Source organism: Halichoerus grypus, chromosome 6, assembly GCF_964656455.1.
Source record: "Halichoerus grypus chromosome 6, mHalGry1.hap1.1, whole genome shotgun sequence".
Taxonomy (NCBI): domain Eukaryota; kingdom Metazoa; phylum Chordata; class Mammalia; order Carnivora; family Phocidae; genus Halichoerus; species Halichoerus grypus.
This window is the reverse complement of record NC_135717.1, coordinates 105,453,803-105,467,792: the sequence shown is the minus strand read 5'-3', so window position 1 is coordinate 105,467,792 and position 13,990 is coordinate 105,453,803. Positions and strand designations below refer to the sequence as shown.

The following is a 13,990-nucleotide window of genomic DNA, read 5'->3' as shown; positions in this document are numbered from 1 at the left end:
CTGGACTCCATCCCACAACCCTGGGATCATGACATGAGCCGAAATCAAGAGTGGAAATCAAAAGTCAGATGCTTAACTGAGTCACCCAGGTGCCATATTAGTAAGATTTCTCAGTGTGTAATTATGACCCAAATCCCCAAATTTCTTTTTATTGGATATATTGTCATGCAAATATAAGACACAACATTCTTCATTTTTCTTACTTGAGTACATGAATGCATTTGCAATTAAATGTACATGAGTGTTTATTCATGAATTCTTAGCTAAATATAACTGATTTATTTGAACGGTAAAATCATATAAAAGATTTTAGTGTGTCAAAATGCACAACTTTGAACTCCTATAATTATAAATATAGCTCCTTTTGTATGTCCATAAATAAGCCTATAATGAAAACAGATATGAAATTGTCAATTAAATTATTTTTATTACTTTGTCGTTAGAAGAATAATACATTAAAACATTTTCTGCTTTATTTTCCTGCCATATTTTGGGTATGTAATGTATGTTATCAACCATCTATATATATCATTATTAACAGTGCTATGATGCCAAAGAAAACTAGACCTCCTAATAGGAAGTGTTATTATTAAAGGTCAGTAATTATTTTGCTTGTTTCTAATTTGTACAATACCAATTTTCTCTGTTGGTGGAATAGCCAACACTGGCAAAGTTTAGAAACAGAATCCCTGACTGAAGAGATGGCTTCTTGTTATTATACATTAAACTTGTTTTCTTTTTCCTTATAATGTTAAATATCTTAAATGACCACTGAAGCTGTAAGAGCTGACATTAACGTGGCTTAGGTAGACTATCAGAAAATAAAACTCTGTAGGTATATATATATATATATATATATATATATATATATATATATACACACACACACACACACACACATGTGTGTATGTATGTGTGTGTGTGTGTGTGTGTGTGTGTAGATATCACATGACTATATAATCATGAAATTGTGCTGTGATGCCTCAGAGCTGGAAGGGTAGAATGACAGAGGTGGGGGGACCGATATTAACTTTTTTTTCATCCATCCAGGTGGATTCTGAGGTGTGTTAGGATCTATTCTTTCACATCTATTTTGAATAGAGACAACATTACAGTCAATTGAAAAAACCTTGTAAATGTCAATTTGTTCATCCTGCAGAATTATTTCAGTCAAACAATGAGGACTACTGTTTACGGTCTTTATTATTCCTTTAATTCTGTTTCAGTAGTCATAGATTTATAGGAATAATGGACAAAACAATATCAAGAAGCATATTATCATTTCTAATATGTTACAGTATGAGTTGTTACTGTATCCAAGAGGTGGTTTTAGCATTATGCGTCTATTCAACAAATACTTATTGAACACTAGGTGAAAGCCACTGTGCCAGACATTAAAATATACTCATACCATTAACTAAACACCATGCATAGTTCAAGTTATTGTAAATGTAGAATAGATAATCACAGATTATAAATTATTTACTCAATTACGAACATATGTAAAGAATTTTTATGCATTTGGATACTTTTATACTATATGTAGTTCCATATTTGATTGAATCTAAGATGCTATTGATAAGATGCACCAGTATTTTATATGGTACCAAAAAGGAAAAAGAAATGTTGTTAAATTGTGGCTTAATGCCTTCTTATCACATAGAATTTTTATTTCATACTTATGTAAAGACTTTTAAAACTGACGTAAATTTTTAAAATCATATCACTCTTGTACAAACATAAAAAGGAAAACATAAAAGACATAAATGGGTTAAATAATTTTAAATTAAAATTGAGTATGGTTCTTCTGAATGGCTTTTTGATTCAGAATTGGTGATACCTTTGTTTTGCACTCATTATTGGGCCCCATGCCATCAAGAATGCCTTAAAAGAATTCATAAAAGATATAAAGACCACTTATGTGCAATGTTAGCAATGTTGGCAAACTCACTTGACTCACTGCCTTCTCCACCTATCCCCAATAAAAGTTTGGCTTATAAGGTTTAGGGCTGAGCTTCACTATTTTCTCCACTGTTTTCTTTCAAGCCACTTAGACTTGACTTTCTATGACTTTCAATGTGGATGCTTTTGCTTTAGCACATACTCAGACAGAATAAATTATGACACACTTACTTACTGGCTATTAGTGATTGTAACAAGCCATTGATACTAAAATATATTCTGATTTCAGAAAATGAAAATGTTTTAAAATACACATTTTACAATCAAGTATATTATTAACATAAAGTTGTTTATCATTTACTGAAATTCAAGAAAAAGGCAAAAGTCAATACAGTTAAGTGGAAATTAAAGAAGCATTGTTGCAAGGATGATATGTTGATTGATTATGTATTGGATTGATAGATGAAGAAGAGACTGCTAGTTGTTTCCTAGTATTAATTTCCCCCCTTTCATTTCACAGTATCAGAATCCTTGATTTTTAGTTATGTATGTGGCAGCATTAAAATAAATTTAAAAATTTTTTTAATTTAAAAATGACAACTTTTCTGAGCTTTCTTTTTGGTTTGGTGCAGCCATGTGACTAAATGTAACCATCAAGGGGTGCCTGGGTGGCTTAGTTGGTTAAGCATCTGCCTTTGATTCAGGTCATGATCCCAGGATCCTGGGATCCAGCCCCATGTCGGGCTCCTTGCTCAGCAGGGAGCCTGCTTCTCCCTCTGCCTGCCGCTCCCCATGCTTCCTCTCTCTCTCTCTCTCTCTCTCTCTCACAAATAAGTAAAATCTTTAAAAATCAATCAATCTGACCACTAGCATGCTAGCAGCAGTGATGTGTGCTACTTCCAGACTGTGCCCTTAAAATGAAAGGACATACTCTCACCTTCCCTTTCCCTTATTATTCTGCCACCCAACTGCCTAGAATGTGGACATGGTAACTTGCCATCTTGGACTTTAAGGAGAAGGCAAAAACCTTTGAATAGCAAAACAAAAGTATAGAAGAAACCAGGATTCTAGACACCTTGAAGATGATGTGTATGCTCTGGCCTGCTTATGCTAGGACAGTTAATTACACAAGAGAGAAATAAACTTCTCCCTTGCATAAGTCACTGTTAATTTGGCCCCTTGTTATAGAAATCAGAATTATGGCCTTTTATAATATTAGAGCTGATCCTTGAACAACACAGGATTCAACTGTGTGGATCCACTTATATGTGGATTTTTTATAGTACAGTTAAGTACTCTAAATGTATTTTCCTTTTTATGATTTATTTAATAACATTGTATTTTCTCTAGATTACTTTATTCTAAAAATATAGTATATAATACATATAACATACAAAATATGTGTTAATCAAGTGTTAATGTTATTGGCAAGGCTTCTGGTCAGCAGTAGGCTATTAATAGTTAAGTTTTTGGGACACTTGGGTGGCTCAGTCAGTTAGGCGTCTGACTCTTGATCTCAGCTCAGATCTTGATCTCAGGGTCCTGAGTTTAGGCCCCATGTTGGGCTTCACGCTGGTCATGGAGCCTACTTAAAAAAAAAAACAGGGGCAACTGGGTGGCTCAGTTGGTTAAGCATCTGACTTTGCGTCAGATCATGATCTCGGGGCCTGGGGGCTCCACACTCAGCAGGGAGTCTGTTTATCCCTCTCTGTCTTCCCCTTTCCCCACTTGTGTTCCCTCTCTCTAATATAAATAAATAAAATTTTTTAAAAAAATTAAAAATAAATAAATAAAGGTAAACTTTTAGGGAGTCAAAAGTTATATGGAGATTTTCAACTGGGGGGTAGTGCCCCTAATCCCCTCCTTATTTAAGGGTCAACTGTAATACCATATGAATAGGATAAATAGGTTAACTTCAAAGATAATTCCAAATTTTTATCCTAGACACAGTTTTCCTCAGCTTTCTTTGAATAAGAGTTGCTGATTTGAGTTTTATTCCCCCTTTCTCTATGGAATGATGCCATAAATATGGTTTATGTTCTGGCAATAATGGGAAGCAACCAAAGAAACAAAAGGCTTGGAAAATCAGTGAACTAAATTATAATTTTTGATTAATTACAAGAAATCACATGTGCATACATTTTGAAAACTAAGGAACTAGAATTTTTAAATTAAAAAAATGATACAGAAATACACAGATGAGAATATCAATTAAGGCAGTGATGATGGAAATTGAGAGCATGTCAATTGGTCTGTGCTTTTCTGTGCGATCATTTCCATCTGCATAGGTAGTAGGCAATTAGATCTAACACTTTTTACAGGTCTCAGTGAATGCAAATGTTATGGTCTGGTTGTATAGACTTTAGCAAAGTTCTGCTTCACTAAGTTTCTGAAGAATCACATTTTTTGGCTTACTCTGTTTTCTGATGAGAGTTGTCTTTTCTCAGTTTTTTTAGAAATGGCTCACTTTATTTTGAGATATTAAGACACGATAAAAGAGTAAGATCTCTATAGCAAAAGTGAGTCAGAGATACCTAGTCAGACAGACAGATAAGTAGATAGATAGTGGTAAAATAATGGTTATGCATATATATGTAATCAAACCAGAGTTTGAGAAATTTTAAACCTGATTATCTTGGCACCTAATCTAGTATCTGTATATTTCATTAACTCTTAGTCTTACCAAAATATAATAAGATGAATATCATATAATGGATTCTTTTTAACTATCCAGAGACATTAAAAATTTGAGATAGATCCTACTCATCAAGTTTGCCCATTGCAATGGGTAACTTCAGAAGCCCTACAGAGAAGGCAACCCACTTATATTCATCACCCTGGCCTCCCAGTGTTGACCCCTTTTCTCCAGTGATCTTCTTTTCTCTACCTTACCTCACCAGTCCCCAACCAAAAGTTCCTATGCTTTCACCATTTCTCATTTGGAAACTCTAGTCCATTCACCTTTCTACTTCTCTGAATTCTCTGTCAATAAATATGGCACCATACTTAATGATGCATCATTTCAGTCACTTTCTCCTTTGAAGTGTGCTGTGGGGAAGAGGGACCTCATTCATGGATAAATTAATCTTCTTCTCTATCCCTACACTGGAGCAACTGAATATTTAGGAGATTTTAAAACCAGGCAGGCTAGTGTCACTCTATTAGCCTCCCATTTCAAAAGAAGCCTCAATTTTGAACAGAAATCCTGTGTTTTCCTATTTAATTTTCTCCTGTTCTCTATAATTCCTATTTTCAAACTTCCCAAATGTGTTTAAATATTCCAAACTATTCCCCAAATATCACAAAATAACTGGCAGTTGACCCTAACTCCTACTTAGGAGAGAAAATACTAATTATAAACAAAAATTCACTTGACTTTCTGCCCAAAGACCTATAAACTTACCTGGTTCCAGAAGCATCCTCTTTTTCTTGTAAAGGAAAAAATGAGGCAGTCCTTTCACCTTTGTTTCAGACCCCATCCATCCATTGTCTCCTCTCTTGGGATTTCAACATCAATTATTCATTCTCCTTAACTGTCTATGTACTCTTATCTACTGATTCCTTCCCTTAATTTTTAAAACATGCTTGAGTATCACACATCCTAATAAAATACCTACATCAACTCCATGTGCTACTCTAGTTACTGCTTTCTCTCTCCTTTCCTACATCCAGTTTCCTGAAGGAATTATCTACTCTCATAGAATCCACTTCCTCACTCCTATCATTTATTTAACCATATTAAACTAGTTAATACAGCCTCTGCTTCACTAATTGCATTGAATTCACCAAAGACCTACTTGTTGATGTTAGTTACTTGTTCTAATTGAACTTACTTTAACTTTTTTTACATGGTTGATCACTTCTTAAAATATTTTTCTCCAAACTCTTTGAAAACACATTGACCTGACTTTTTCCCCATACCTCTCTACTATTTCTTAGTCTTCTATGCACACAGGCTCTTTGTTCCTTTAAGTTCTTTTTTCTTTAAATATTGATGTACTCAGGGGCAACTGGGTGGCTCAGTCGTTAAGAATCTGCCTTCGGCTCAGGTCCTGATCCCGGGGTCCTGGGATCGGGCCCCGCGTCGGGCTCCCTGCTCAGCGGGAAGCCTGCTTCTCCCTCTCACACTCCCCCTGCTTGTGTTCCCTCTCTCGCTGTGTCTCTCTCTGTCAAATAAATAAATAAATAAAATCTTAAAAAAAAAAAAATATTGATGTACTCAGGTTTCTATGGAACTTCTGTCTTCTCTTTCCTGGATCCAGATTCCACTATTTAAGGAATGTTTTAGGGAATATTAAGGAATATTAAGGAAGTCCTTTAATTTTATCTGTAGTCGCAGTCATGTATGACCAGTAGCTTCCTCAAATTTCTACTTGCCTGACCACAAGTACTTCAAAATCAATATGACCAAACCTGAAGTCATGATCTTCCTGACTTCATTCCTGTTTGTCTCCCACTAACTCACATTCTTGTCCAGTCTTCACACTCCTTAACTAGAGTTTTAACTTCCCAATGATCTCCTGAATCTGCTCTTTTCCCCATTTCAGCAAACCTCTTTCAGATCCACTGTAATCCCTCTGTGGATGACTATCGTAATCTGTTTACTACTTTTGCCTCTTCTAGTCTGACTTCCACTCTTATCTTCTCCCTAGCTAGAGTGTTACTTCTGAAATGTGTATCTTGATGTATGGTCAAGACTGAGACTACTAATTTTTCTTTGAACTAAGTCCAGACTCATAACGTTTTTCATGCCATGGTTAATTGTTGACTCATAATCATAAAAAAAATCATTTAAAATATTTTGATGACTTTGTAAATTCTCCCAGATCCTTCCTTAATCTTTTTATAGTCAGATTTTTTTTATTTTGCTAAACAAATTTTGTTGAAAAAAATTACAAAGACCTAAGTATTAAATAGTTGGTTTTGTTTTTTAATACTTATAATTTACTTATAATTACAATAGCAGGCAATGTAAAAATATATAAAATAAAATAAGCTTATTTTTATAACTTCAGTTTTATTTTGCAGGATAAAATTCTAATTATCCCAACTTGTTTCACTTTCTGCTGTTGAGAACAAATGCCTTTTCCCCTTTGCTCTATGTTTTTGGATCAGAGGAGCTACAAGATAGGAATAATGGAATCTTGGCCCACCCCCGTCTCTGAGAAATGAGTTACCTATTTCTCCTTTCTTTGAGGTGTAAGCTTCATATCCTCAGGAAACAAATATTCCCTCCTCCTCTGTGTAGTAAATTTTACAGGGTCCAGTCCTCATGGGGAATACCTGTGGTGGTCCAGCCAGGCTGTCCCTGTATGGACAAGTCTAATTAAATTAAGGTAGCATATTATCAACTACTTTCTGATAGACTTAAGCGGAGAGCTGCTAGTATTTTAATTGCTACCTCTTTGAACACTGTGTATGTCTCTCAGTTGTTCTGAGCACATATGTGTAGAAAAATGGGATGTTATTTGTTAGCTTCCTGAAACATTAGTATTTACCTAGAAATGATGGTGTTCATTTTAAACAAATTCACGCCTTTCAGTACCAGATATCGTCAGATAAGTCTCTCCTCTTCTTACTAATTTGTGAATCACCATTCAATCCATATCCAATCTATAACTATGCCTCTTTTTCCCTCAGTACTCTTGTTTAAAGGAAAGTAAATAGTTGATAGCAACCCATCACTGTACATATTATGCAAATTACAATGCTAAATACTTTATATACATTTATTTAAACCTCACAACATCCTATGAAATAAATATAAATACCCCTTTTTTCTGAGACTCTTAAAACCTAACCAACTTGCCCAAAGTCACAGGGGTGGAGTTGACATTTGAACCCAGATCTATAAGCTATTATAAGCTAAATTATAAGCTATATTATACTATCTTCCTAGTACAAGAATTTCTGCATATTTCCTCCAAATTACTCAATTTTTTTCATCCAGCCACCTTGAAATCCACAGACATTTGAGTTCCTTGTCAGATAACTCCCAAAATATGTATGCAGTAGCTCCATAAACATTTTTTGACCATGTAATAAATACCAGACACTAAAATAGGTGAATACATTTGATTTCTGCTCGGAAGGATCGAGGAATGAGAGTATTTGTAGCATGGGAACATTTGGAAAAACAAAATAAGTACAGATCCACAATCTCTTATCCACAATTATGAAACCTCAAAACCCTGAAAACTGCAAAGTATTTTGTAAATTGTAGCACTTTGGCATCAACATCTTACCTGAATTGGCATTAAGCTATTTAAAATCTTCAGTGATCCCACTCAGTGTGACTAATTCATACATTTCATTATAGACGTATTGGTGTGTTTGATTACTGGATGTTGTGCCAGATAATGTGCGTCATGTTGCCTTTCTAACATCCAAAAGAAAATAATTTTTGAAACACATTGTCATGTCTCAGAGTTTGAGGTAAAGGATTAGAAGCCAGTCAGTTATTATAATAGTAGTGTTACAGTGGTGGAGGTGCTCTCAAAGCCCTTAGGAATAGAAGAGGCAGAGAGTGTCAAGAAAGAGGTACTATTGGATCTGATTGTTGAATACAAATTTGCCCAGCAGCCAGAGAGAAAAGAATGCACTGGAGCTACGTCAAACAGGCTGAACAAAATCATAACACAGTAATGTGTGGTCGGGGGAAGGAGTTTAGGTGGGAAAGTGGCAGAAGAATAAAGCTGATCAATACTGAGCGGTCAAATCACAAAGATGCTGGGGAATGCCTTACAAAGTTTGGATTTGTCTCAGATGGTTAAGAGGTGACCTGGAAGGATGTTAGGCAAAGAGAGGTAAGGCGACCATATGTCTCAGTTGCCAGGACAGGACTTGATTTCTTCCAGCTACCCTCATTACTGATAGCACAACTTTTCACTTTCACGAGTAACTTAGTATGGATGAAATATTTTATGGTCCCCTAAATGGTAGAACCAGATGCTGATTTTAGAAAGAAAATTGTCAGCAGTAGGGAAAATGGAATTAAGGTCAGAGATTTCCACAGGACTTTTTCCTAAGATGAGAACAACCTTGTGAATGCCAAAGCCCATCACTTAGGAACAGTGGCGTAAACAAATGTCATCAAATTTTTGTGCATAGAGTATAAGTTCTCTAATGTCCATAAGTAAGAAGGGAGGCATTTTCAGTTGTGGGCTGAAAACTACTTCCATCCTTGCCCCTACCCCACATTGTCCTGCAGTTTCCTTATTTCTTGGCTTTTGGCTCCAGCTGGGTAGAAATTAGCAGATTGAAGAAATTAATTGAGTTTAAATATCCATAAAATATAATGTAAATGGAGCCAAATATACATAAAGATTATGAATCCATAATTGTAGTATTTATTCCTCCATTTAAAACCAAAGTTAATAATCAGGAAGCACATTTTATGTATTTTTTTCTTTTTTTCAAGTTATGGGGCTAATGAACAATTAAAAAGTAAAAATAAACTACAAAATATAAAGTATCACATTCCTCATCAATGGAATATAAATGGGAAATATATTCAATGGATGCTTTAATAAGTAACTGGAAAATGAGATAAAATATTAATATCTATGTATAACAGCATGTCAAATTAATTTTTATTCTTATAATTAAGTAGCATTAAAAACTTGGAATTATTTCAATTTCTGAATAGGTTTACATTAGCTACAAATTAGGAGTTTAAACAGAACCATTTTATCTTACTAATCAGGAAAATGTAAATTAAAGCAAGGTATCATTTCCCAATCGTATCAGTGAAAAGTAAAGTACATCAGCATTTCTCTGAGACTGTAGGAACTGGTAAACTCATATCATGTTTTTGTTATAGTCACTCTGAGGTTCTTTTGGAAATATCTAGTAACATTAAATATGTGCATAATCCATGACTTTGCAATTCTATTTTTAGATATTTACCTTAGAGAGACACTCACAAATATGCACAAGAAGGGTGCAAGGACACTCACTGTAGCTCTGTTGTAACAGCACAACACTGGGCATAATCTAAATATCTGTCCTGAGGAAGTATTATGGAACACTATGTGAGATGAAGTTAGACCTCAAGGATCATTGAATAAAAAAATAAAGCAAATTGAAGAAATATGCAATAAGCTATTTATGTTTTTTAAAAAGTATATTAAGCAATTCTGTGTTTTTGTGGTTTTTTAAAGAAATATCTTTGTTTATTAGTGCTTGGGCTGGCCAGATACACACCAAACTGGGATCAAAGGTTGCTTCTAAGGAGGGGTGGGAAATCCTGGATTTACAGTAGTGGTTAAAGGAAATTAGATTTGTTCTTTATTAGATTGCTAGGACTTTCATAACAAAGTACCACAGACTGGTGGCTTAAACAACAGAAACTTATTTCTTCACAGTTGTGGAAACCAGAAGTCTGAGATGAAGGTGTCAGGAGGGTTAGTTTTTTTTTTCTGAGGCCTCTCCCCTTTGGCTTGTAGGTGGCCTTCTCCCTGTGTCTTCACATGGTCTTTCTGAGTATCTTTGTCCTAATCTCCTCTTCTTATAAGGACACCAGTCACTGGAATAGTGCCTATTCAGATGACCTCATTTTGCCTTAATTACTAATTTAAAGGCCCTGTCTCCAAATACAGTCACATTCTGAGGCTCTAGGGCATTAGGACTTCAATATAAGAAAGTGGAAGGGATGAAGGGACAGACATAATTCAGCCTCTAACATATTCCTAACATTTTTATTTTAAACAAATAAAAGATATTGGATTCATATTTTACACTGAGGCTAAGCAAAGTTGTAAAAGAAAACTACATGGTTATTTACATCTAGAAAAACCTCCCTTTACAGGAACTCTATTTGGTTTTGAAGAGTACTGTTACACCAGATTGCTAGTATTGGTCATCTTAGGAGGCTGAAAATGGAAGTGGGTAGTGGGATATCATTAACTTTTTTAAAAACAGACTTTACTGTTTAGAGCAGTTTTAGATTTACATAATTTACATAGATTTACATAAAAATTGGGGGAAATAGTCCAGAGGTCCCATATACCCCATACCCAGTTTCTCCTATTATTAACATTTTACATTAATATGGGACATTTGTTATAATTAATGAACTAGTATTGATACATTGTTAATTTAAGTCCATACTTTATTTATATTTCCTTAGTTTTTATCTAATATCCTTTTTCTATTCCAGGACTCTGTTTAGGATGCCACATTATATTTAGTTGTCATGCCTCTGTAATCTCCTCTTGTCTGTGATAGTTTCTCAGACTCTCTCTTTATCTGAGAACCTTGGCAGTCTTGAAGAGTACTGGTCAGATATTTTATCGAGTGCCCTCCTACTGGAATCTGTCTTATATATTTCTAATGTTTAGACTCAGGTTACAGGTTTGGGGAAGAAGACCACAGAGGTAGAGTGCCATATTCATCACTTATCAGGGGTGCATACTATCAACATGATTCATTATTGTCGATATTCACCTTGATCACCAGGTGAGGTTTCTCCACTGTAGAGTTACCCTTTATTTATTTGTTTGTTTTTACCTTTTTCCATACTCTCCTTTTTGAAAGGAAGTCACTATGTGCAGCCACACTTAAGGAGTGGGAAGCTGTGCTCCACCTCCTTGAGAGCAGAGTATCTACGTAAATTGTTTGGAATTCTTCTGCACAGGAGATTTGTTTCTTCTCCCCCATTCATTTATTTACTCAATCTTACTAACTTTTTTTACTATATTTCTTTAAGTTATTTTGCATAATGAGCATGTATTAAGTTTGTGAGTATTTTGAAGTAAGAATATTTTAGAGATACTTAAGTAACACATCACTAATTTGGGACTTTAGAAAGTAGGAACATGCAAGGTTATCAGAAAGGACCTGGGGAGTTTAAAAATACAGCTACTAGTATACCCATTCTCTGTTAGTAACATGTTACCCTTACGTAGACTATAGAAAGTGGTTTATGCAAATATTTAACATTATTCCCTGCTTCAAGAGTGAGAAGTTTACATCTTTAGTTAAAAGATGAAGCCAACAGAGGTCTTTCCTGTTGTGTGCATTTCCCGAGTTTCTTAAGATTCATAACTTCAAGGCAGGTTGCAAGTTGCCACCCTTCAGTTTGCAAACTCTTGGACCCTTTGTAGTGTTCTTGGAAGTGATATGCTTTTTCTGTGTACAATTCGAAATTTTCATATATCTCTTTTGAGAATTTCCAGGCGCAATTATTAATCTTTCCTCCCTACAAAGATAACTTAAAAGTAAATTTTGAAACTCTCAATCAGAAAGCTATTAATAATAATCATAATGTAAATTATCTCACCATTGCTGTTCTTTTATCTATACTACCAATGAATTAATATTTCTTTACATTGTAATTTTTTTCCAGACATTTCGGTCAGCTTGTTGGCGGTGGTTGTCAGCTTCTGTGGCCTGGCCTTGTTGGTTGTTTCACTTTTTGTCTTCTGGAAGTTGTGCTGGCCTTGCTGGAAAAGCAAACCAGTGACTTCCAACATCAGTACCCTTCCACAGAGCATTTCAAGTGCTCCTACTGAAGTTTTTGAGACTGAAGAGAAAAAAGAAGTTAAAGAAAATGAAAAGCAAGCTCTAAAAGTTACTGAACCTGCTATAAAAATCAGCCACACTTCCCCTGATATCCCAGCAGAAGTCCAAACTGCTTTAAAAGAGCATTTAATTAAACATGCACGTGTGCAAAGACAAACTACTGAGCCTACATCTTCATCCCGGTAAGGAAGATCAAATACATAAAACTGGGTACGTGCGTGCACGCATGCGTGTGTCTGTGTGTGTGTTTGTGTGCGTGTGTGTGTGTGATTTTGTAAGAGAAAAAAACTGAGGTGGGAAAGGAGAAAAGAAAAGACAAACAGGAGAAATGAGAAGGACATAGGAAACAGATAACTGAATAAAAAGGAAAAGGGTAGAGTAAGCAAGGATGAGAGAAACTGAGGAAAAAGGATCCAAACAGGGAGCAGTACCAAGAAAGGAGTTTAGTAGATTTTGAGGTCTCAGTAAAATCATGTAACTACAGACTATTATTTATTAACTCTTTCCCTTGAAATGTCATGGCTTGATAGTTGCTACTTGCAGTCTTTCAATTTAGTTTAAGTCAACCAATAAATATTGAGAAAACAGCCATTTGCAATGTCTGTCATGAAATCATCTAGAACTTCACAATCAAAATTGAGTAACAGAGACTAAAGTTTAGTCTGCAGTTGTTTAGCAACTACACCGTCAACATGGAACCACTGGAAACTGTTATTTGAACCCACATAGACCAAACTCTTACACTGGGCAGAGTGTGATAAGCTCTGCCAGAGTTTTGGTGAATATCATGAGCATACTAAAGATTGTACACAAAAAGAGGGAAAAGGGAGGCCTCTTTGTGGAGATACATTTTAACTCCGCTTGGAAAAATCAGCAAAAGATTGCTTGAATGAAAATAATTTGCTATAATGTATTTCCGATTGCGTTAACTATAAAAGAAAAATAGATTTTTGTGAAGAGTAAAGCCTTAAAGAGACTCAGAAATTTTAGGGTAAAAACGTTCAATTAATTTATAAAACATTTTTTAAATATTAGCAGCAACTATGTACATCAGTGAGCTTATTAGCATTCAGAATTATTCAGCTCTTTTAACTGATAAGTGCACCCTACATAAGGACACTTTTTCTTTCAATCTTAAAAAAACATAAAGATTGAATTATACGTATCTCATATTTTCTAAGAGAAAAAGTGGAATACAAATTCAGAGTTTTGCTAGAACTTTGGTATCATTTCATCTGCCTCTTTGAATTTCCTTGTTTATATGAGTGGCTAGGAAAGGAAGAAAGAAAGAATTATTTTTGAGCACTTACAATTTAGCCATATGCCAGGCACCCTTCCTGATAATCCTCTGCCAATCTGCATGAAGTAAGTATTATTAATTGTTCCCATTACTTGTGAGTTAACTCAAGCCCAGAGAGATTTAAAAATTTGCCTAAAGTCATGCAGCTGGCGAAAGTTAGAATTCAAATTTATCCAGATTGATGGTTTCACATTTTAAGCATTAAAGCCAAGGGGGATATAGTTTTCTGAAATCAAGATGTTGGTTACAAAGTCTGCTGAGGAC

General features: G+C 35.0%; 1 protein-coding gene across 4 annotated transcripts in view; it reads left to right on the top strand.

Annotated features, from left to right (window-relative positions):
- SYT10 (synaptotagmin 10) overlaps positions 1–13,990 on the top strand; it is a 67,058-nt gene that overhangs the window by 5,839 nt on the left and 47,229 nt on the right. For all 4 annotated transcript variants that reach the window (XR_013449139.1, XR_013449138.1, XR_013449140.1 and 1 more), the window contains exon 2: positions 12,251–12,608. Coding sequence is in view for 1 of the 4 variants with exons in the window: in XM_036091828.2 (XP_035947721.1) it covers positions 12,251–12,608 (358 nt within the window). In the remaining 3 variants the exon portion in view is untranslated. The remainder of the gene's footprint in view (positions 1–12,250; positions 12,609–13,990) is intronic.